We start from the raw sequence: 21,540 nt of genomic DNA, 5'->3' as shown, positions 1-21,540 counted from the left end.
GGTCACCAGCAGGGCAACGGTTTAGTTGAAAAACGTGTAGGAGAAATCAAGAAGGCATTGACGAAATACGTTAACGAGCAGCAAAGTGACTGGGATATTTTCCTTCCGGCACTTTGCGCTGCTTTTAACAGTAAAATTGTGGAACGGACGGGCCGCACACCATTCTTTATGATGCACGGCACCGAGATGCGCTTACCAGTGAACAACTTTCTCCCTTTTGAAGAAGACTTCGTCGTTCCCGCACACGTTTTTGTACAGCAGATGCAGCGTGGCCTCGGAGAGGCTTTGGACTTGGTGAACGCCGAGGAGTTCCGGCACAAACTAAAAGACAAAATCCGTTACGACGCGAATATTTCACATGTTTCGTATAAACCAGGAGATCAAGTTTTAGTATACGTACTACACCGAAAAGTGGGCAAAAGCCCGTCTCTTATGCCCCGTTGGATCGACAGCGTGCGCTCTCTGGTCCTGTCGGTTCAGCGGATCACAATTTTGTGCCTGGATACTTGGCTCAGCAGCAGCAGGCGAATTGGGTGCGGATCGTCGCCGACAGATGGCTGCTGATGTTTCTCGCCGCTTAGATGCCGCTGCAGCCGCATCTGGATCCGGAATCACTGGTCTGTTTTCATTGGCTCCTAATGCTGGCAAGTAACCTTGAATAACCTTTGGTTCAGATCTGTTGTTCTCGTTTGATCTCACCTGTGTTACTGGTTATTGCGCTATTTTGTGTTTTACTCCAATGCATTGGAACCGTGTTGATTTTCCTTTGTTGTTGTGATCCTTTTACTGGTTTATATCTTCTGTCGCCTTACCTGTAATTTGTGATTTGTACTCATGATCTTTTTGCGATTCACTTGTTTGTTGTTGTTGACACTGTTGCTATGTGATGTGATCTGGTTTTCGAGAATTCGTAAGAATACCAGCCGGTTGGTTTTGCGGTTCCGCTTGTTTATTGCATAGTAGTAACAGCATCAAAACATACTCCCACTTTCAGACTTTAATGTTACATTCAATAAAGCTTGTGCCGTATACTACACGCATAATCACCCTAAAGCTTTAAAACGGCACAGTATCAGTAGTTCATAGTTTGACGTGTGGGAGTAGGATCACACGCCGGGATGTACGTACGGATGCTGACTGTCCGCCTTCCACCTGCAACATAACAGATAATCTAGTCAATCTATGCTGTGATTTGCTGTTCTCTTTTACTAGCGGTGTATATGATGTCACAACGCGGAGTCTATATAAGTTCTTGTCACTTCTAATATCGGGATCAGTAGTCTGAGATTTACTTCTGAGACTGCTTTCTAATTACGATTTCCTTGCGTTGTGGACTGTGAAGTGTATTAATAAAGAGACAGCAATACTTGTTCCTTCTGATGTACATGATCGCTCCCGGATTATTGCATAGAATACAGGTTTGCTCGTGACACAATCGTCCTAGCTCTTTATTGATCCTCATAGAAACTGCGACCGGAAGTTGTGGTTGGAGTGTTCCCGAGGGATTCCTGAGTTCTCGTGTTTCTGAGTCGTTCGTCTTGTTTCCACCATAAGGATCTGTTACAGTTTGAGATGAGAGTTGCCTACCGATTGAGCATTACAGGCGTGGAAGAGTAAAGATTGTTCATGGAGCTCTAACCAGCGTGAACGCTTATACACGACAGGGCTATGTTTTAATTGTATTGACACCATTGCCTGAAACCGAACGGCAAGATGTTCGGATCAAGCGCTGCGGTGACGATACCAATAAGCAATACTTCGGAAAACAGCACTGTTGTTGACGCAATGCACATTTCATAAACCGAAACGAGAACGTTTCGAACTGAAGGAAAACCTTGTAAACAACATTATCGCGCTAAACGACGAACGGAGGTTGTGGAAATTTTCTTGGGAAAGTTGTCCCAGATTTGAAACGCTCTGTTAGCTATTATCTCCCAATTTTTATTTCTGTTATTCTGGAATTAAGCATTTCTATTCCGCGATGGATAAATTAAATAAATATATTTTAGGATATGCAAAAACGATCTTCTGCATGTTGGGTGTTACGGTACTTGTACGAGTAAGTATATTCACCGCTGGTAATGCGCGCTTATTCAAACCTTGTCATAAAAGGAGAAAACAATAAACTGCAATCCATAAAAAAGGCGAGCTAACTCTTTTATATAATACGCGGTTTCTGAATTGTGAAAAGCCTGCACAATAGAGCACAAATCAGGACGCCAGTCATTTTCATTGTTCGAAGCAACATATTTCTGAAATTACAATCTTTTTTAGCGCAGCTGCTCGTACGAAACAAAAAAAGTAACCATAATAATTTAGGTTTATAAAGCATGCACAAGATCATACAAAAATCTATTTGTCCACTTCATCGGCAAAATAATGCAGCACGCGGGGAGCGTACGTAGCATTCCCGTACGCCGTTCCACCGTACACCAGGTACCCTTGATCCAGCAGATGCTGCGATACCGGTGTAACATCCTTAGCATCCCCAAACACCCACACGGTCTGCATGCCCATGACCATGTGCTGCAACATGTGGCAATGCATCATCCACACACCGGGGTTCTTCACACGGATACGGAACGACCGCCAGCTGTAAGTGAACCCGGGACCCCCCTTCAAGAAGGGACGGTCATTTGGACGGTAGGTATTAGAGGTATCCCGTGTAATGATGCGTCCATGACGAGCTGTCAGTTTCGCTTCATTGGCCACAGGATCGTAGGTCCCGTTGCCGGTACCGGCGTCCCAGTAGTGGTCGCCATGGGAATGCCAGGGATGCGTTTCCACGGAGCCCATCAGATTGTCACCCACCAGGTACCAGACAATCTCCAGGACCTCACCGATCTTGGCCGGGAAGGTCGTCGTCACCGGGTCGAAGCCGCCGTTAGCCAGCGCCCGGTTGTAATCCGGGAAGTACTTGGTGTTATTCTTATACAGCGATACGAGGTACGGCTCTTGCGGGGTGTTCTCAAACCACGGCGCGCCGTCCTGGATGAACTGCGCGTGCCCGGTGGCCGGGTTGATCTGCAGAGTTAAGTTGACATAGATGCGGCGGGTGATGTCCTCCATCTTGATCCACGGGTTATCCGGATCCGGGTTCAACGGCTGCAGGCGGTCCTCAATCCATCCGTCCGCGAACGTTTCCTTGGGGAGCGGCAGCACCGGGGCGGCCGGCAGCGTGAACGTGTCAACGGGACCGGAAGAACCGGCGTTGTATTTGATAATGGCGTACAGGACGTTGTCAGCGTCGTCCTGGGGGTGGGTCTCCAACTGCATCCAGTAGCGGTTCTTGATGGACCCGTCGGCACCGGTCAACTCCGCCTGGGTCTTGGCAAAAACGAGGGCACTGTAGCGCTGCCCGGAACTGACCTCCAGATGGTCGGGGACGTACGGCATCACGTACCGTCCGTCCACCTCAATAATCACCATGTTGTGGGCTTCCAGATTCAGGTAGATGAACGACACGGCCAGTGCCCCGATAAAGCGGAAGCGGTACGTCTTCCCCGGGTCCAGGTTGATCACGGCCAGTTCACACGAGGGGCCGGCTTGGGAACTGGTGGCGTTGATGAACCGGGATTTGCCGTTCACCGCCACGTTGTCGGGGTTGCCGGGCCACATAAAAGGCATACCGGTTAGCTGGGCTTCCACCACGGCGTCGGTTTTGTGGTGGATGTCGCTGATCATGACGATGCGGTCTTCGTCGTATTCATAGGGCCGGGGTGTGCCGGGTGCCTCGTCGACGATGAGGGCGCCACCGGCGGTGACAGCCTGGAAGCCGACGTGGGAGTGGTAGAAGTAGGTGCCGGCATCGCCTTTCTGCAGCTGGAATTCGTAGTCGAAGAAGTGCATCGGGGGAATGGGCCACTGGCTGACCATGGGCGTGCCGTCGGAGAACGGTGACATTCGCATGCTGAGACCATGCCAGTGCTGCAATAATATAGACGCATAGTATTATGGATACGAGTATGATTATAGTGTTCGTGTGCGAGTAGTACGTTTGCTACCGTTTATGGGCGGATCACCGAAATTAGTATCGCGTAATACCTGCCGGCTGCCGTCAAAATCTCGAAGTGCATTTTGACCATTATACCCACTCAAAAAAGATTAAAATTACTAGTTTAAGGAAAATGTGTCTTTACGTGAGACTGTACTGCCTTCTATCGTGCAAACATATAGGTGATGCAAACATATGTGACTCTTTGGGCCGCTTTAGGTTATAATTTTCAACGCATTTATACCATTCTTACTAAAAGTTACTATGCTTACAGCGTGCGACTGGCTCTCCAGGTTAATCTTTAACAAAGCTCACAAGAAAAACTTATTTCAGGTTTTATACTGTATGATTTCAGCCTGAGATGTTGTGGGTTTATATATACTGTAACAGCATATAGGACGCGGGTGATAAACGCTGCGCCCACTGATCATGACAATAATGAAATCCTAAGTATACTGACTATGAGGAAAATTTATTTGCATCATATCCATCTTATTATTATTAGTATTATCACTCTACAGATCTTACCGATTAGTACAACAATCTTGTAGTACATACATTAATGAGTGGTTAAATAAAGCAGTATTTCATAAAACAGTATCAACAACGTGCTTTTTCTGCTGCTCTATATTGTGGTCATTTGCTCACAATAAACACGTTGTAGCGCGAGCTTAATTTGCTCCGAATGGTATACATCGGACAAGCTTCCGGCAATCATCGAAGCGATTAATGTCCGCTGTTGAGAAATCTCGTGTAATCGCGAAGGTGCGCTTTATAACGTTCGCCTTTGATGGATTATGCTCGTTCATATGAAAGACATCAATCGACTTTCGATTTCTGTCAGGTTAAGGTAACTGGGATACCGGGCTACGTTCGTATGCACAGAAGCAGTACACGTCAATGCTTTTGCCGCATATCTATCTATGTAATGTACATAGTATACATTTTCTAAATTCTGCCACTTATTCATTATCACTAACATTCTAATTAACAAATTTTGATTAAACTACTTGAATATTTTATAAGCTTTTTCAGTTTCTTCTCGTGTCAGTTTGATGACTCGCCATACTGGATACTACTGAAATCCAAGAAGATTTTCTAAAAAGATAATGCTTCTTTCTACGTAGTTTTTGCATATTGCTGCATTTAAATTCAATATTAGAATACCTGGAGGGTTTGTCTGAACCTGCACTACGAGGCAGGAGGTAAAGATTTCTGAAATTTCAAGCACGATTCTGGAAATAATACCAAAGCGAGATGTAACGAACTTAATTTTCCGTTTACTATATAAATCGTGCTGTTCTCCGTGCTCACTACATAATATAATATGTTTGTGTAAATCTCGAGATAAAAGTTTTAGAAAGCCTAAATATACCGCAAATTTTCGTACACCAAACTCCTGATATTTAGAGAAGGATGACGGTACTCACGATGGTCACGTTAGTGTCCTCCATATCGTTGTACACCCGAATCCACACGTGCTGCCCTTCCACAAACCGCAGTTCCGGTCCCGGTATACTGCCGTTGATGATGACCGAATAGCGGGTAGTGCAGTCCAAACTGACATTTTTAGCGGTTACCCTCAGAATCTTATCCGGCACGAAGCTGCTATCATGGGTGGCCAGATAAGGCGGATTGTTGACCGTCGCCGACTGGCGAATGGCTCCGAATGCGGATTGAGCAAGCAGCAGAAAGACACCGAGCCCAAGCATGGCTACGTAGTGTGTGCGTAAAATCAAAGAAAAATTAACTATGCAAATGGTCGTGGTTCAGTGAACGTGTTTTACATATCGGCATAGGATGTTGGAAATATAAAAGAAATATAAGCAGCGTGCTGCGACGCACGGCAAGCTCTCTGTCAAGATGTCGACAACAACTGACCAAGTGGATACATACCGTGCTTCATATTACACGGTACAATAAAAATATGTTAGATAATTAATGGAGTAATTGTGTCTTAATTCGGTGTCATCGCACTTCCATCAGAATTACCGGCATTTTTGGTGCACTTGTACCTATGTCGAGATTGTTGTTTTTCGTATGCGGGTCACCGCCGCTCTGTACCGGTAAATTTAATATGACCGGCAAACCTGACTGTTACCGTTCGTAGGTACTACCCTAGGTACTAAATGAACTTTCACTGCAATTAAAGCGCATGTAATACAAAAATTGGCGCATGCATTAAGAACACTGGTTCAAGTAACTAAGTCGAGCTTAATTAAAGCCCTAATGCTGTGGTTATTTCCGAAAACGGCAAGCGGTATTATGTTTTCAAAATGTGAAACTATAATTTTACGTTGTCGTTATGTATTACAGTAGCGGCAGGAAAATTATCTGTTCACAGATTCAAGCCCGAATTTAGATTGTACTTTTGCAGTTCATTACCTGAGTCTAAAACACATCGGCGGGTTCGTTTAGAGACACTCTTTGTCATGGTTTAAATTCAACAAACGAAACAATAAATCAGGTAATTGCGATACCAACACTACCGTAAGTTATGTACGGTATTTTCAGCAAACGAGCAAGCGCCACTATTATCTGTACTACAGTACCGTTATTCTGTATTGTTGTTATATTATTCGACTGTTCTGACATTTGCCGCAAGCTAGTTCGTTTATGTTAAAGTTTTACGTGGATGTTGATGATCGGACAATTCTCATATCAAATGGTTGTTTTCGTCAGAGAAAAAATACTGAAGTTAAATGTTTCAGAATTGCACCATTTAACTTTTTATGCACGCATTATGCATACCTAACTTACGCATTATGCATACCTAACTAGGAAGAATGAATGCAAACTACTAAATTAATAAAAGTACGCGCGTGAGGTGTTACCGTGTGCTGCAGTATCAGTGGATAATGATGAACGTGCAGTGCACTAGGATTAATTAACAAAGCCACGCGACCAGTTTGATCCCATAATAACAAACCTTCCGTCAAATGAGACGTAAACACTCTGTTAATTATGTAATTTAGAAACTCATCTCCGGAATAGCACTTTTAATGTAGCAGTAACTCTCGTGCATCCCGTTTGCGCTTATACTGCCATTACGAGAATGCCACGTTCATTTCCGGCGAAGCCAGACGTCGGATGATCGCGCAAGGCTATGTCAAAACCAAAAACAGTTCCAGCCACACAATGATGTGAAATACCAAACTCAGCCGTGTGTGTTAAAGTAAAGGACCCGATCAGGCGATCACCTGATCAGGTTATGTACTAGTACTCGTACTACGTACATTGTACCAAGAGAACAATCTTACAAAACCAAACTGAAGGCATTTGCTGATAAACTATTCGTGCTCGTGTGAAAGCTACAGTAGGCAACAAAATCTTTTCAGTGCACTTTCATTTTAAAGTTTTTTAACTGCCCGCTCAGATACAGCTCTTACCATTAGTATCACAAGCACAAACATCAGAATCCGAGAAAACGTTGTAAAAGAAACAGATTACGAGAATACAATGGTCGTATAAACAACAAGGTGTGGAATTACAGGACACAGATATTCGGCCGCCCAGTTTTACTGGCAACTGGAGAAAACGACTGACATGAACGGTGTTATCATGCGCAGAACGTGCCTTGCAAAACTAGCTACCCAATACGGAATACTGACAAGGAAACTTACATAAAAAGTTATAATATCGATGTCTGTTCTATGGAAGGTGAGTCGCGTGATCTGCTACTTTAGACTGACAAGCCACATGACCGGGTCAAAAATGGTTTGCAGAGACGTCAGAATAATGCTGACGTTAAATGCCCAAACCGGCATTCGGATGCCGGCGTAGAGCATCGCCCAGTAGACATCCGCCGGCAGCCAGCAGATTATTACGCTAAGCGATGTAATCGACAGCACTAGAAACGGTTTGACCTTTCGTTGAGTTGCACCTGAACGTTTTCCTCTCAGTCGGCAAGATCTTCGCAGACCCGTGACGCTTTCTCCGGTCTTACTGCCATCGACCCCACGATTCGCCCCAGCGATAAAGTCAACGTTGATTGCGTGTTTGTTTTTCCATCGTCTTATCAACACGTAAACATAAATTCCGATCACTAGCAGCAGGGGAACAAATCGGTGTAGTACGATATCCGCGCGTCGCCACTCCATAATCCCTCCGCTGGGTTGACAGCTGTTGTGGCTATCGGGCGGACTGTAGTAGAAAAATTCCAGCAAAAAGAGAAGAAAGTGCACAAGATGGACGTAGGCCACAGTTGTCAGACACAGCAATGCCGCCGTCTTTTGGCTGTGGTGTCGCCGGTACGAGTGGGGATACTGAAAAGCCCACAGTCGATTCACCGAAATGAGGACGTGCAGCAACACCGGGATCTGCGTGATGACAAACTGCACGTACATATACAGGATACACCCGGGTTTGCCGCCCGGCCAGGCTCCGCTAACAGCCACGATCACGGCAATGACGCGCATAATGGCCAAACCCGGGATGTTTGTCACAACGTGGAGCGTCGTGCTCTTTAATAATTAACCAACTAAATACACAACCACACGAATATCATATATATAACAGGACATTGCGATGGCACCCGTTGCCATGCGTCACAATGTTACTGATGCAAATAGAAACTAGGTAAATGGTAAACGATGTCAGTCGCACCCGTGGTGACAGTTGCAGCAGTAATGTTCCGGCGTTTAAAACCAATGCAACGACAGCACTGGCTGTCAACATACCCGGCATGGGATTCCAGCCTACTGGAATGGCAGCTGAAGTGGTGGAGTTAAAATGACGCGTCGTAATATTACCGCTATCCATCATGGTTTTCTAAATATTTGCTCGGATGTACTTTGATGCAACTCTAACGCTCAACGCATCGAAAGATTAATGCAGCACTCATTTCTGCGTTTATAAATTAATTCGTTGATTCACTATGAACACGCAAACCACGATGTTTTTATGATCGATAACAAGATCCATTATGTGGATTACTGTATGAATGCGAAAGCTTCGTTTCATTAGGGGGATCATGTCCCATGACGCAAGAACCATTGTATGATACCAGCTCCAGAATCTTTCATTAATCTTCTCATTAGAAATTTCCTTATCCTAGGAATATGGTTCTATCGTACAGCTATGTATGAGAGTAACCGAAACAATTTTGCGCGTCAATACATTATTGAAACGGAAATGCGCTCATTCCGAATATTAGAGCATAATAAATTCCCGAAGGCCGGCTAATTGTACCTGTAAATTAACAATCGAATGAAAGAGAACTCTTACATAGACGTTGATCAACCGCATCGTCAACGAACGGCTAATGCCATCATGTAGCAGGAAGCAAGAGGTAATATGCTCGTAAATGTAATGGAAAAACACGGGGCCAAAAGCTGCATCCTCATAGAAGTCACGCTAGCAGAGCCGGCGAGGGCAACTGCCGGGAGTCTGCACCATGTACAGTAGACTGTATATCGGTGGTGGTGGAATAGCATAGTGGATAACTGGTGGATAACATACAGATAGTTTGGCATGCCGATTGTGAAGGGAAGCTACCGCACCCATGCTGCGTTACACTACAAAACGAGCATTGCCTTCTGGTTGGAATGATTGGGAATCGCGAGGATCAGTACGTTGGCCTACATTAAGCTACAGGAGAACACGATGGTAGGGAATGTGACAACGGTGGACGCGTATACACACACGGAAAATACCGCACAAATCGGAGAGAAGGCAGGAGCAAAGTTACGGAAATGCAGTGCCTTTGTGGATCGAACATACAAGCATAGCGACAAAAGTAACTACCGTTTGAACTGTACTTGTTTCCGTGACACGATCGCAGTTTTATGCCCCTTGCCGGGCAAAGGTGAATTTGTTGGCGAGGGCGGTTTTAGTTGATTTCATCTGTATTAATAATGGCATTATAATCATAGCAATGACATACAGAATGATAGGTAGTGTTTACGAGGGGAAAGAACTGATAAAATAAATAGCACGCAGTTAGGATACCGCGAACAGGAATCCGTATAAATAATTCCGCTATCTAGGAAACCCATGCCCGCATATATCATTTAAACACATGACCAGTTTTAATCCGTGCGATATTAAAAAGATACAAAAACAGATAGAAACAAAGCAAGTTATCACCAGAAGCAGAAGTAATCTTTGCAAAGGCCTTCCGGACCACAGTTTACGAAAATTACCCACAATATATGCTTCCACCCATTGGTGGCACCGTTAAACGACATCCGCCAAGGTAAACATCCCCATCGATACTAACAATACCTCGAATAAGTGTGTCAGCGTATTCCCAATATGGAGTTGGTTGAGGGGTAGCGTATACGACACCATTGACTGCTAAATGGTGTGCCGTGACGGCCCCGGTGGCATTCAACGTGGCACTACTGACTTGTTGTAGAATAGTCGCTCCTTGAACGCTTAGCTCGCCTCCGATGGACACTGATCCACTGGAATACAATCCAGCTACACTCGATTGCCCTAACGTACTGAGACCAGTAGCGGTGAGAGTACCACCAGTGGATAAAGTGTCAGAAGCTGATAAGGTTGTAGCCGTAACAGCGGCCAACAAGCTTGCACCAGTGACGCTGAGAGTACCGGTCGTTGATAGAGCGTCGGAAGCTGATAAGGTTGTAGCCGTAACAGCGGCCAACAAGCTTGCACCAGTGACGCTGAGAGTACCGGTCGTTGATAGAGCGTCGGAAGCAGATAAGGTTGTAGCCGTTACAGCAGTTAGCGTGCTTGCACCAGTGACGCTGAGAGTACCGGCCGTTGATAGAGCGTCGGAAGCAGATAAGGTTGTAGCCGTTACAGCAGTTAGCGTGCTTGCACCAGTGACGCTGAAAGTACCGGCCGTTGATAGAGCGTCGGAAGCAGTTAAGGTTGTAGCCGTTACAGCAGTTAGCGTGCTTGCACCAGTGACGCTGAAAGTACCGGCCGTTGATAGAGCGTCGGAAGCAGATAAGGTTGTAGCCGTTACAGCAGTTAGCGTGCTTGCACCAGTGACGCTGAAAGTACCGGCCGTTGATAGAGCGTCGGAAGCAGATAAGGTTGTAGCCGTTACAGCAGTTAGCGTGCTTGCACCAGTGACGCTGAAAGTACCGGCCGTTGATAGAGCGTCGGAAGCAGATAAGGTTGTAGCCGTTACAGCAGTTAGCGTGCTTGCACCAGTGACGCTGAAAGTGCCGGCCGTTGATAGAGCGTCGGAAGCAGATAAGGTTGTAGCCGTAACAGCAGTTAGCGTGCTTGCACCAGTGACGCTGAAAGTACCGGCCGTTGATAGAGCGTCGGAAGCAGATAAGGTTGTAGCCGTTACAGCAGTTAGCGTGCTTGCACCAGTGACGCTGAGAGTACCGACAGTAGATAATCCATCTGAAGCGGAAATTGTTGTAGCGGCGACGGTGCCCAAGGTGCTTGCACCAGTAACGCTGAGAGTGCCGACGGCAGATATTGCGTCTGTAGCGGATAATGTTGAAGCGACGACGGTGCTCATGGTGCTTGTTCCAGTGACGCTGAGAGTGCCGATAGTCGATATTGCTTCTGAAGCGGAAATTGTTGTAGCGGCGACGGTACCCAAGGTGGTTGCGCCAGTGACGCTGAGAGTGCCGACAGTCGATATTGCTTCTGAAGCGGAAATTGTTGTAGCGGCGACGGTGCCCAAGGTGCTTGCACCAGTAACGCTGAGAGTGCCGACGGTAGATATTGCGTCTGTAGCGGATAATGTTGAAGCGACGACGGTGCTCATGGTGCTTGTGCCAGTGACGCTGAGAGTGCCGATAGTCGCTATTGCTTCTGAAGCGGATATTGTTGTAGCGGCGACGGTACCCAAGGTGGTTGCGCCAGTGACGCTGAAAGTGCCGACGGTAGATATTGCGTCTGTAGCGGATAATGTTGAAGCGACGACGGTGCTCATGGTGCTTGTGCCAGTGACGCTGAGAGTGCCGACAGCCGTTATTGTGTCTGAAGCGGATATTGTTGTAGCGGTGACAGTGCCCAACGTGCTGGCACCAGTGACGCTGAGAGTGCCGCCAGTTGATACAGCGTCTGTAGCGGATATTGTTGTAGCGGTGACGGTGCCCAACGTGCTTGCGCCAGTGACGCTGAGGGTGCCGACGGTAGATATTACATCTGTAGCGGATACTCTTGTAGCGGTGACTGTAGCTAAGGTGCTTGTTCCTGGTGCCGCCAGATTACCCGTTGCTGTCAAACTGTCTGTCGACACACTCGCTGCTTGGAGATTGTCCACAGTTGCCGTGCCAGTAACGGTCAGGCTGTTTAAAGTGAGGCTTTGTGCGCTTGCTAGCTTTGTTTGCCCGTTGCTTATCAGCTGCTGAGTGACAAGCAAAGCCTGCGTCGTAATTGTGTCAATGACTTTTAAACTCGCCACCTGCAAATTACTCATTCAAGCTGGCCTGTTTAAAGTTAACTGTTGGGTTATAAATATGGCCGTCGTTAGTCCGACTATCTCGACATCTTTTACGTGAAGATTCCCGTCCGAGTCAATGGCTACAGCGCTCCCGGTTCCCTCTTGTACCGTAAATCGATTCTCATCGGAATTTGAATCGCGAAAAACTAGATAATGATTACCGTCGCTTTCCTCATCTTTAATAATCCAGCGCCCAATTTGTATTTCTTTTACCGTGAGCTTACCTGCAGAAAAACAAGAAGCCTCTTACCGATTGGAACAGCAATTTATTATAAATCATGACATGAAATTTCTTTGAAAAGAATTTTATCGTCTTGGCAAACCGTACGCGCTTTTATATCGGTTGTCGTCTGTGTCTTCGTAGATTGGTCTATATGTTGTAAACTTGATGTCGCTAATGAAGCCGCGCATGGGGAAGATTTTATATTTTCATAAGGATTTGGTAGTTTTTCCGGAAAACTGGATTCTAAGTTGTGGCGGTCACTCAGATTGTTTTGGTAACGATCGTAGGATGCGTTCCTGTGCCTGCATAATAGTCTTGTACGGTACGATTACTTATTTCTAAACACTGAGAAAACATAGCCCAGTGTCCGGAACGGAACGGAACTCTGTAGAATGTAATCACAATTCTATCGAAGAGTTGACAAGATTTCTGTGTTCAGTCACTTCATTAGCTAAGTTAAATATCGTTCAAATGTACGGACTACTACGAAGTGTCGCAGTTTGTTACCTTGGTCGCCAGCGATGGTTTTTGCTGATCTTGTAACGGTCGCTTTCCCGATACTGGGAGTACGTTGATGCAGGTATGGTGGCATTGCTGTGGAATAACAAACCACCCGGTCAGTATCCAGTGCATTTTCTAACTGAACGGTACTATCGCTTCAGAACTTCAGATAACTGCACAATCGTAAAAAAATATTTATGGGATTATGACAGTAAAGCAATACCGTGTAAAAACGTGAGCTGCATTTCTCCGAAGGTCAGGTGCAGCATTTGCATTGTAGTGAACAAAAGGGCGTCCTTCATTGTTAATCGCTTTCGGCGTTGGTGTCGTTATAACGTATTCCGGCCATTACGTCATAAGCAAGAAGTATCTAAAATTAAAATACTCGTAAATATATGTAATCACGGCTTGTTAGCTGAAATGTTTAATAATATATATTGCTGATTGATCACACTAATAAAATTTCCATTCCTACCATTTGTACCAAGATATACATTGTTTTGTACACTGCCGGGTGATCAGACATTTCCATACAAATATTTAATCGCTTTGCTGCAGTACATCGCAAGAATTCGTAAAGCGTGAATGAAGTAAATAAGAAATGGTTGGCCGCCGCTTCCTGCATGCAGCAGGCTAGATTTTGATTTTAAAACAAATGATTCATTTTTTCATGAAACACAGTCTGTAGCATTTAAAAGCGAATACGATGCCGGTGACTGGGTCGAATGCGAATGCGTAATGCGTTATCCATCATCACAATCCACACCACACGCTGCTTGTTTACCTTGCATTGCCGCTGTGCCACGTGCATGGATTTGTACATTGGTTCCCCTTACCGACTTATCCTCATTTAAATAATTTTTATTATGTTACAAAGTGTACGTATGTGCATGTAAAGCAGCTGTACATTTGGTGTACATGATGACATAAACCCAGCTTGTGGCAAATTGAATACTACGGACAGGCAATAGTTCTGGAAAAACGTTTCTTATCGTACATCGATCGACCTTCTGCCATGTAACACAATTTTGCAACACCACTACTGCATACGGTAGATGCTATGTATACAATGCAGTGGGAACACCCTGTTGCACATCGCACCTTCACCTCAGCTACTTTTCCCGCTCAGGCCATCGGCCTGGAGTTCCGCGCCATGACTGCATATTCAAATACATCCGTGTGGTAAATTGCCTTTAATAATCTCAGAATCCCAGTCGAATGTCCACTCCATCTCCTATCGTCTCTCCCCTTCAATTTAAATAATGTGGCGAGTGGGTAGACGAGTTAGGCAGGCCCTGAAGGCGGTGTAAAGGCCGCCTCATAGTTCACCGAAAACAGTTCACAGTTTGCCACCTCATGGTTCACCATCATCGGCAACAAATACATACGGAAATTCAGCTTGTGAACCGGGAAGTTTGCGCTCATCTGGCAAGTCCATGGTTCTGTTAATGATTGCTTGACCGACCTCCCAATCAGCAAATGTACCGCCATCACTTTGTCGACCATAACCTCCAGCAGTAATTGCAGTAAACCGATAATTTGCATCCGAAATTGCCATCAAAATGATCGAGGAAGACTTTTTATAACTATAAAAATTACTGCCGGAATTAGCTGGGGCTTTCACAATTACATGTTTACCATCGATAGCACCGACGCAGTTGGGAAATTGCCACATTCTTTCAAAGTCGTCGGCGTTGCGTTTCCAGGTTTGCTTTGTTGGTGCTGGCACGTACTCGTCTTTAAGAGTTTCCCAAATGGCTTTGACGGTTTCTTTGAAAATGGCATTTACCGTGCTTTCGCCCATGCGATACCTGGTAGCGATGTTAATCTGGCTACATCCGGTGGCCAACATGTGTAGCGTCATAGATAGTCTTTCGGCTGGAGGTATCCCGACCGCATGATTATTCCCGTGCAACAGTTTCGGCGTTATCATGGCCAACAATCGATCAAAAGTAGCACTGGACATCCGAAAATATTTGAAATGCCGCTGTGGATCGTATTGGCGCATTTCACTCACAAGTGTATAAAATTCTCCCGTTTTTTTACGATTACGGCTGGTATATCGCATGTAGCACGACCGCTCAACAAATAACTTGCTGGAATTATTTTGTCGTAATAACCCCAAAAGTAAACACAACGCCACAAGAGCTGACCTCTTGCGCTTACTCATAAAACACGGGCGCTTTTTTATCGGATGCATTTTATAATGCGGTACCGATAAAACTACTAAATGCTCGAAGTTAAAAAGTAAATTTGTGAAGCGCAGTGTTGCAGTGTTGATCGTTTCATTATGTGACAATATGCATTGTACACTGTACAGACAGTATCCGTACATGATTTACATGTACATATAAGCGCCCAGACAACGGAATGGCGCGGTTTTATGCTGACCATTCCTGTCAAAAGGGCGTCACTATTTTTGCCGGAATACGGATAACTATGAGGAGAACACATTTCGAACACCACGACTGGACGATCAGTCGGAGTGACCGCGTCGTCGGAATTCCGTGACCACGGAAACTCCGTCGACGCCGGGCCCTCGGAAAACTTTCTCTCCGTCTCAGAAAAAGGTTGACTATGGGGCCGCCTTAAGCGATCAGCCGGACGACCACCTCGGCATGACGGCATTGGTGGAGAGTTGCGTAGACACTCTGGCAGCTTCATATGCTGGCCCCACTCAGTCCATGCCGGCACTGCAGCGGAGCTGGTCGAAACGATAAAGCTCGCGCACGGGTTCAGCAAAGCTAAAATTTTATCCCTGCAGCATTCGAAATCTGAAAAGAAGCTGGTCGACAAAATCGATTAAGTATCTTATCCCGCTTATCGCAGCCACCGCAGGGCAATCGCGCAAGAGAATTCTTCCGGCAATACGGAGCACTATAAGTGGATGTTGATGATCGGTCAAACGGTTGTTTTAGCCAGAGAAAACAAAGAAATTATGAATTTCAGGTTTATAAAACTTGATGTTGATTAAGGAGATGCATATCTGACTACTTAGTCTGACTACACTACTTGTACTAAAATTAATAGCAGTATCAGATGTCTCAGTGTGGGTGATAAAAGTGCAGCGCGAATATTTCGTCAAATAAGACGTAAACACTCTGTTAATTATGTAATTTGAAACCTCATCCCCGGATTGGCCGATTTAATGTTGCAGCAAATCGCGTGCACCCCATGTGCACTCCAACTGCCATTACGAGAAGGCCACGTAATTTCCGGCTAAGCCAGGCGTCGGATGATCGCGCAAAGCTACGTCCGGAGCCCAGAAGCAGTGCAAGCCAGACACTGATGTGAAATACTTAGACTCAGTGTACAAACAAAGGTCATGAGTTTCAAACGATGAATAGTGAAGGACGTGAGCAGGCTTATTCACAGTACGGTGTAAATACAGTATCCGATAGGCCGAACTAAGGGATTTTCTGGTAAGCTAACTTCCATTTAAAAAAAAACCGGTAAAGTCAAATTTGTTCAGTGCTCTCTCAAAGTTGTTCGAAAGCCCATACAAATACGGCACTTGTTATAACAAGCGCAAACAATAATTATTTTGATTGAAAGCGTTCCAGTAAAAGAGAGAAAAACCGATGGTATGAAATGCAACAGAGGTGGATAAGTTTGCACAAAAGGGAAATGCAGCCGAAATCTGAAGGAAGCAGAGTCACGGAAATGCATCACCTCGCGGATCGATCATTAACGGCAAAAGTAAGTACCGTTTCCTCATATAAAGGACCGCCCGTGTTACAGCGACAGTTTTCGTTCGGAATGGAGACAATGCCCTGGGGACCTGGCAGTAGTAGTACTTGAAGAAGCGACGAAAGGCATCCTTAATTGTTTTGGATGCCTGATACGGGAGAAGATCGCTGACAGTCGATCTTCTGTATTCCTGAAGCAGAGCGTTAGATGTATTAGTTTTTAGTTTTAGCCTCTAGAAGGCAAACATGATCGCAGTTTTAGACCCTATGCCCGGCAAAGGAAAATTTTCTTCACACAAACCATTTTGTTGGATTTCATCAGCTTCAGTAATGGCATTCCTAACTTTTAACCAATACTAACCATAGTCCATACTCCATAGTAAAGGCATTGCTAGCGCATACGAAAGAAAGAAAAAATAAATAGCATGCATCGCGGTATTGCCGCTCTACAATAGTACAACAGAAGTATATTAAATAATTTATTGCGACAGTTCAGTCGACCATCGGCAATCGCTATCGTCAAGGAACTGGGTAAAACAATACGGCAGCATACATGAGAAGCACGCTCGCATGAGTTTCTTATATGACAGCGTTTGTCGATAGAAATACAACGGGGGAATGCGGCGTCAGTGCTGGGCACTATGGAAGGCGCTGATAAATTGAACGAGATTTTTTGTTATAGTTTGATGGTGTTTTCTGTATTGTATGCACAGTTGATCGGCAGAGACACAAATAAAGTTCTGTAAAAACTGTTAACAAACCCGTAAGTATATCATTACCGATATATGCAGCAATGAGTACCTCTGGGACACATACAGAGCACAATAAAAACTTTGATAATTCAAATTTACCACATTAGGATTTATAAATAAGCGGTTAGAATTCACATTGAGCAGGTACAAAAATGGAACGAACAAGCGCGTGTAATATCACCAGAAGCGGCAGTAACCAGTGCAGCAACCTGCATGCACAACAATTTACTTCCACCCATGGGTGGTACCGTTGGACGACAGCCGCTCACGCAAACACATCTCCGATTCTCCATCAAAGCTTTTCTACGTTAATGTATATGCTGATTACAAAACGTTGCTCAACTTTCCCGGCTCTGCCAATATCATCTTTACTGTATTCTCGAAGTATCGCTTACTGCTTACTTGCACTGCACGTGGTTAAACAGTAAAAACGTACCACGTGTCCGCTATAATAAGTTATCGTTGTAAGCAAAACCCAGAAACATATCAATGGCAATGTGTAATAAACTAATCACTTCGGTAAATATAGAAAACGCTTGATGCTGTCAAAAATGCGCATTCAATTGTGCCTCATTTTGACAGGTCGGCTGAATGATCCGGTAATTATTAGCTTTTGATTTCTGTCGTCTACCGGCTTCGATTTTGTAACCCATGTTGTGCGCGGGCAGACAAGTGCATCACGGCGGTTGGTTCGCAAGTATCTTGAGCGCACTGAAGTACTGCAGAAGAACAAGTACTGATACTTCTACATGATACAGTGGCCAATCATAAATTGCAATTGTAGTGGTGATAATTATAAAACTAATATTGCTTCATAAATGTCACTTGATCTGACACTCTTCTCGAATTAAACAGGTTATAGAACTGGCACATTCGAACGTTGCCGAATTTTTTTTCTTGTTTTTTTCTGTCTGTTATTGATGATGTGTGGTCGGTCGTGGTTAGTTTGGTACCATTTACCATGACCGCCACAAAACCAGGTTTGCTTAATTTAGGCATACTCATATTAATGGCTCCACACTTCGGCGTTCTGTCGGAATACTATTATCCCGATACGCCACCGTATCTGGCGGTACATGATGATACGTTTCAACCGGATGTGATATTGCGGGTCACGGCGGATGTCATCCAGCAGGATTGCACCGCGCGGTACTCGGTGATTATTAATGGCAGTATACCGGCTCCAGAGTTACGCTTCAAGGAGGGCCAGAAAGTGTGGATCCGGGTGTATAACGATATGGACGACGAGAACGTGACAATTGTATGTGCATACGTGGTATGAGTATGAAGATTCAGGGAAAAGTTACTACGTGTACAGGGAAACATTCACAACTTCAGATATCTTACGTTATCTCAAAATATAAGTATCATTTCTTAACCATCCGCATCGTGGACGTGCTAAGAATTTTAGTTTTCCATGTACAGGTAGATGTTGATAATAATAATGATAATGGTCAATGTATGCATAATAATGATCAATGTATGCATTTGTATTCGGAAGTATTTGCCAGCTATGAATCATTAGCCGCAGCTTAAAATTATTTTGCTAACTTATGGTATCAGTGCTTTTATGTTCCGCGTAGGCATAAGTTGTTGTTGCTAATATCATGCTGTTACGACACAGGCCGCTACAAATATACGAGTATAGCGGTTAAAGTTTCTGTCTCCATGATGTTTTTACATTTTTTGTTTTTCAAAATACTGTTACGTACGGAAGAAAACCCGGTAAGTTTATTGTCATATTTTTTCAAACTGTATGATTACTCCATTAAACTTCGAGCATAAGTTAGTGGAGATTTTCCATTGTACAAAAATAGCCAAGACATTCAAATTTTCCAGATGGAAATTAAACAAATTTTTATTAATCCATCCAGAAATTTTAATACATCGGACCAAGAGTTATTTTTTCGGATAACTTTCCTTTTCTGAAATGTATACGGTTACAATACATCTGCTATGGCCTAAGTACTGTAATTAGGCTGTTGACGTTAGCTAAACGTATGGTTCAGCGTATGATAGTGATTTAAGAAAATTAGGTGTTCCGGATTATGGATTAACCGGAAACCCTACGACATAGAATTAGACACAATTAACGATACACAAACTCCTAAAATAAGTGACCTGTTATTTTTTTTAACGCACAGCACTGGCACGGTCTAACACAGCGCATGTCGCCCTTCTCAGACGGGACCCCGGCCGCCAGCCAATGGCCAATTCCACCCGCCCACTATTTCGACTACGAATTCCAGTTACGCCGCGGCGACGCCGGTACCTACTTCTACCACTCCCACGTCGCCTTCCAGGCCGTGACCGCCGGTGGCGCCCTCATCATCGACGAAGCCGACGGCAAACCGCCCTTCAGTACGACGAAGACCGGGTGATCATGTTCTCCGACGTCTTCCACCTCAACGACTCCTACATCATCCAGGGACTCCTCCAGAAACCCTTTCGCTGGAGCGGCGAGATCAACAACGTGGCACTGAACGGCAAGAGCCGCGGCCCCAATGCCACCGTAGCCCAAGCCAGTCCCAGTTGCGAACAAGCCGTGATTGACATCCAACCGGATAAAGTGTACCGGTTCCGGTTCATCGGGGCGGCGTCATTATCACAGGTGTTCGTGGCTTTTGAAGAGCACCTTAATCTCGTCTTAATTGAGGTTGACGGAAGGTACATTTTACCGCATGTCGTCGACCATCTGGAAGTACACAGTGGGCAACGCTACAGCGCCATCTTATTCGCGAAATCAGCGCAAGAACTGCGGCAGAGCAACGGCGGGTTAAAAAATCGGTTCTGGATCCAGATGACCACACGATCGCGACCTTTAGTGACAACCGCCTACGGGATCCTTAGTTACGGTTTATCGAACGGTCCGGTTGATACGTTTTCGGTACCGCAGAGTGTACCGATTAATATGCCGAACGAAACGTATACGGATGGCTGGTTAGAAGATAAACTGAGAAATTTATACGAAGACCCGGAAGACACGTTTCCAACTTTACAAGAGGTCACCCGCCGGGTGACGGTGTATATCCAACAGGGATGGACCAACGGGACCGCCGGGTTCGTCTCCTGGTATCAGAATCATTATCCCTGGTTTGAGAACTTCCCGAAAGAACCGTATCTAGTCTCTTTGTATAAAAACGAGACCCGGTACTTCCCGAATTACGGGCGCGCCATGGACAACGATGGTTTCGACCCGGTGACCCGCACCTTCCCCGCCCGCATCGGGGAGGTACTGGAGATCGTCTGGATGAATCTCGGCAACAATTTCACCGGGGTCGTGGAGACCCACCCGATGCACGTACACGGGGACCACTTTTGGGACGCCGGAACCGGCAGCGGGAATTACGACCCGGTGGCCAATGAGGCCAAACTGCAGAAACGCAGGGGACGATTTCTGATGCGGGACACATCGAATCTGTATCGGACGCCGCTGGCGACACAGACGCTGGGTCCCGGGGCAGTGTATAGTTGGCGGGCAATGCGCATCCGGGTGCGGAATCCGGGAGTGTGGATGCTGCATTGTCATATTCTGCAGCATATGGTCATGGGTATGCAGACCGTGTGGGTGTTCGGGGAGGAAAAAGATCTGACGCCGGTACCCAAGCATCTGGTGCAGGGATACCTGACGTATGGCGGATCAGCGTACGGGAACAAAGATGTCGCTCCCAGAGTATTACACTACTGGCACAATTAATAAAAGGCCTGAAAACGGAAGTATTTCGTTATTTACTTTTCGGCATTATTCTGAATTGTGATTTACAATTTAATTTTTGGATTCATGATTGTGATCAGGAGGAGGTTCCACTAAGGCACTAACTAAGTAACTAAGAATAATTCAGTTTATTATCTACAAAAGGTTCTGTACATCGCCTGTAACACTCAACAGCAGCAACAAATACGAAAGGAAAGGACAAACGAACCAATATAAAATGAAACACTCGTACAGCGCAGTTTATGCAACAAAAATGGAACAAAATCAGAATATCAAAGTATGA

At 45.2% G+C, this 21,540-nt stretch overlaps 3 protein-coding genes across 3 annotated transcripts; 1 reads left to right on the top strand and 2 right to left on the bottom strand.

Annotated features, from left to right (window-relative positions):
- Positions 1-2,211: 2,211 nt before the first annotated feature.
- LOC129599791 (uncharacterized) lies at positions 2,212-5,888 on the bottom strand. Its single transcript, XM_055498113.1, has 2 exons — positions 5,425-5,888; positions 2,212-3,927 (listed from the first exon to the last, which is right to left on the bottom strand). Exons 1-2 carry the CDS (start codon positions 5,704-5,706, stop codon positions 2,353-2,355), a joined length of 1,857 nt encoding a protein of 618 aa, XP_055354088.1. The 5' UTR covers positions 5,707-5,888; the 3' UTR covers positions 2,212-2,352.
- A 1,783-nt stretch (positions 5,889-7,671) lies between these two features.
- LOC129599829 (uncharacterized) lies at positions 7,672-8,412 on the bottom strand. Its single transcript, XM_055498159.1, has one exon. It carries the CDS (start codon positions 8,410-8,412, stop codon positions 7,672-7,674), a length of 741 nt encoding a protein of 246 aa, XP_055354134.1.
- A 9,840-nt stretch (positions 8,413-18,252) lies between these two features.
- LOC129599792 (uncharacterized) lies at positions 18,253-21,428 on the top strand. Its single transcript, XM_055498114.1, is given in 3 exon segments — positions 18,253-18,803; positions 19,687-19,900; positions 19,903-21,428. Coding segments are annotated over 3 exon segments (1,851 nt in total). The 5' UTR covers positions 18,253-18,503; the 3' UTR covers positions 21,240-21,428.
- The last annotated feature ends 112 nt before the right edge of the window (positions 21,429-21,540 follow it).

Source organism: Paramacrobiotus metropolitanus, unplaced genomic scaffold (assembly GCF_019649055.1).
Source record: "Paramacrobiotus metropolitanus isolate TYO unplaced genomic scaffold, Prichtersi_v1.0 Parri_scaffold0000155, whole genome shotgun sequence".
NCBI lineage: Eukaryota > Metazoa > Tardigrada > Eutardigrada > Parachela > Macrobiotidae > Paramacrobiotus > Paramacrobiotus metropolitanus.
This window is presented reverse-complemented; position numbering and strand designations above follow the sequence as displayed.

Excerpts from the sequence above, each read along its gene's own strand:
- LOC129599791 (XM_055498113.1), bottom strand. The coding sequence starts at position 5,706 with ATGCTTGGGCTCGGTGTCTTTCTGCTGCTTGCTCAATCCGCATTCGGA. Across the intron at positions 3,928-5,424 it reads AGGACACTAACGTGACCATC|CACTGGCATGGTCTCAGCAT; the intron begins GTGAGTACCGTC and ends ATATTATTGCAG.
- LOC129599829 (XM_055498159.1), bottom strand. The coding sequence starts at position 8,412 with ATGCGCGTCATTGCCGTGATCGTGGCTGTTAGCGGAGCCTGGCCGGGC.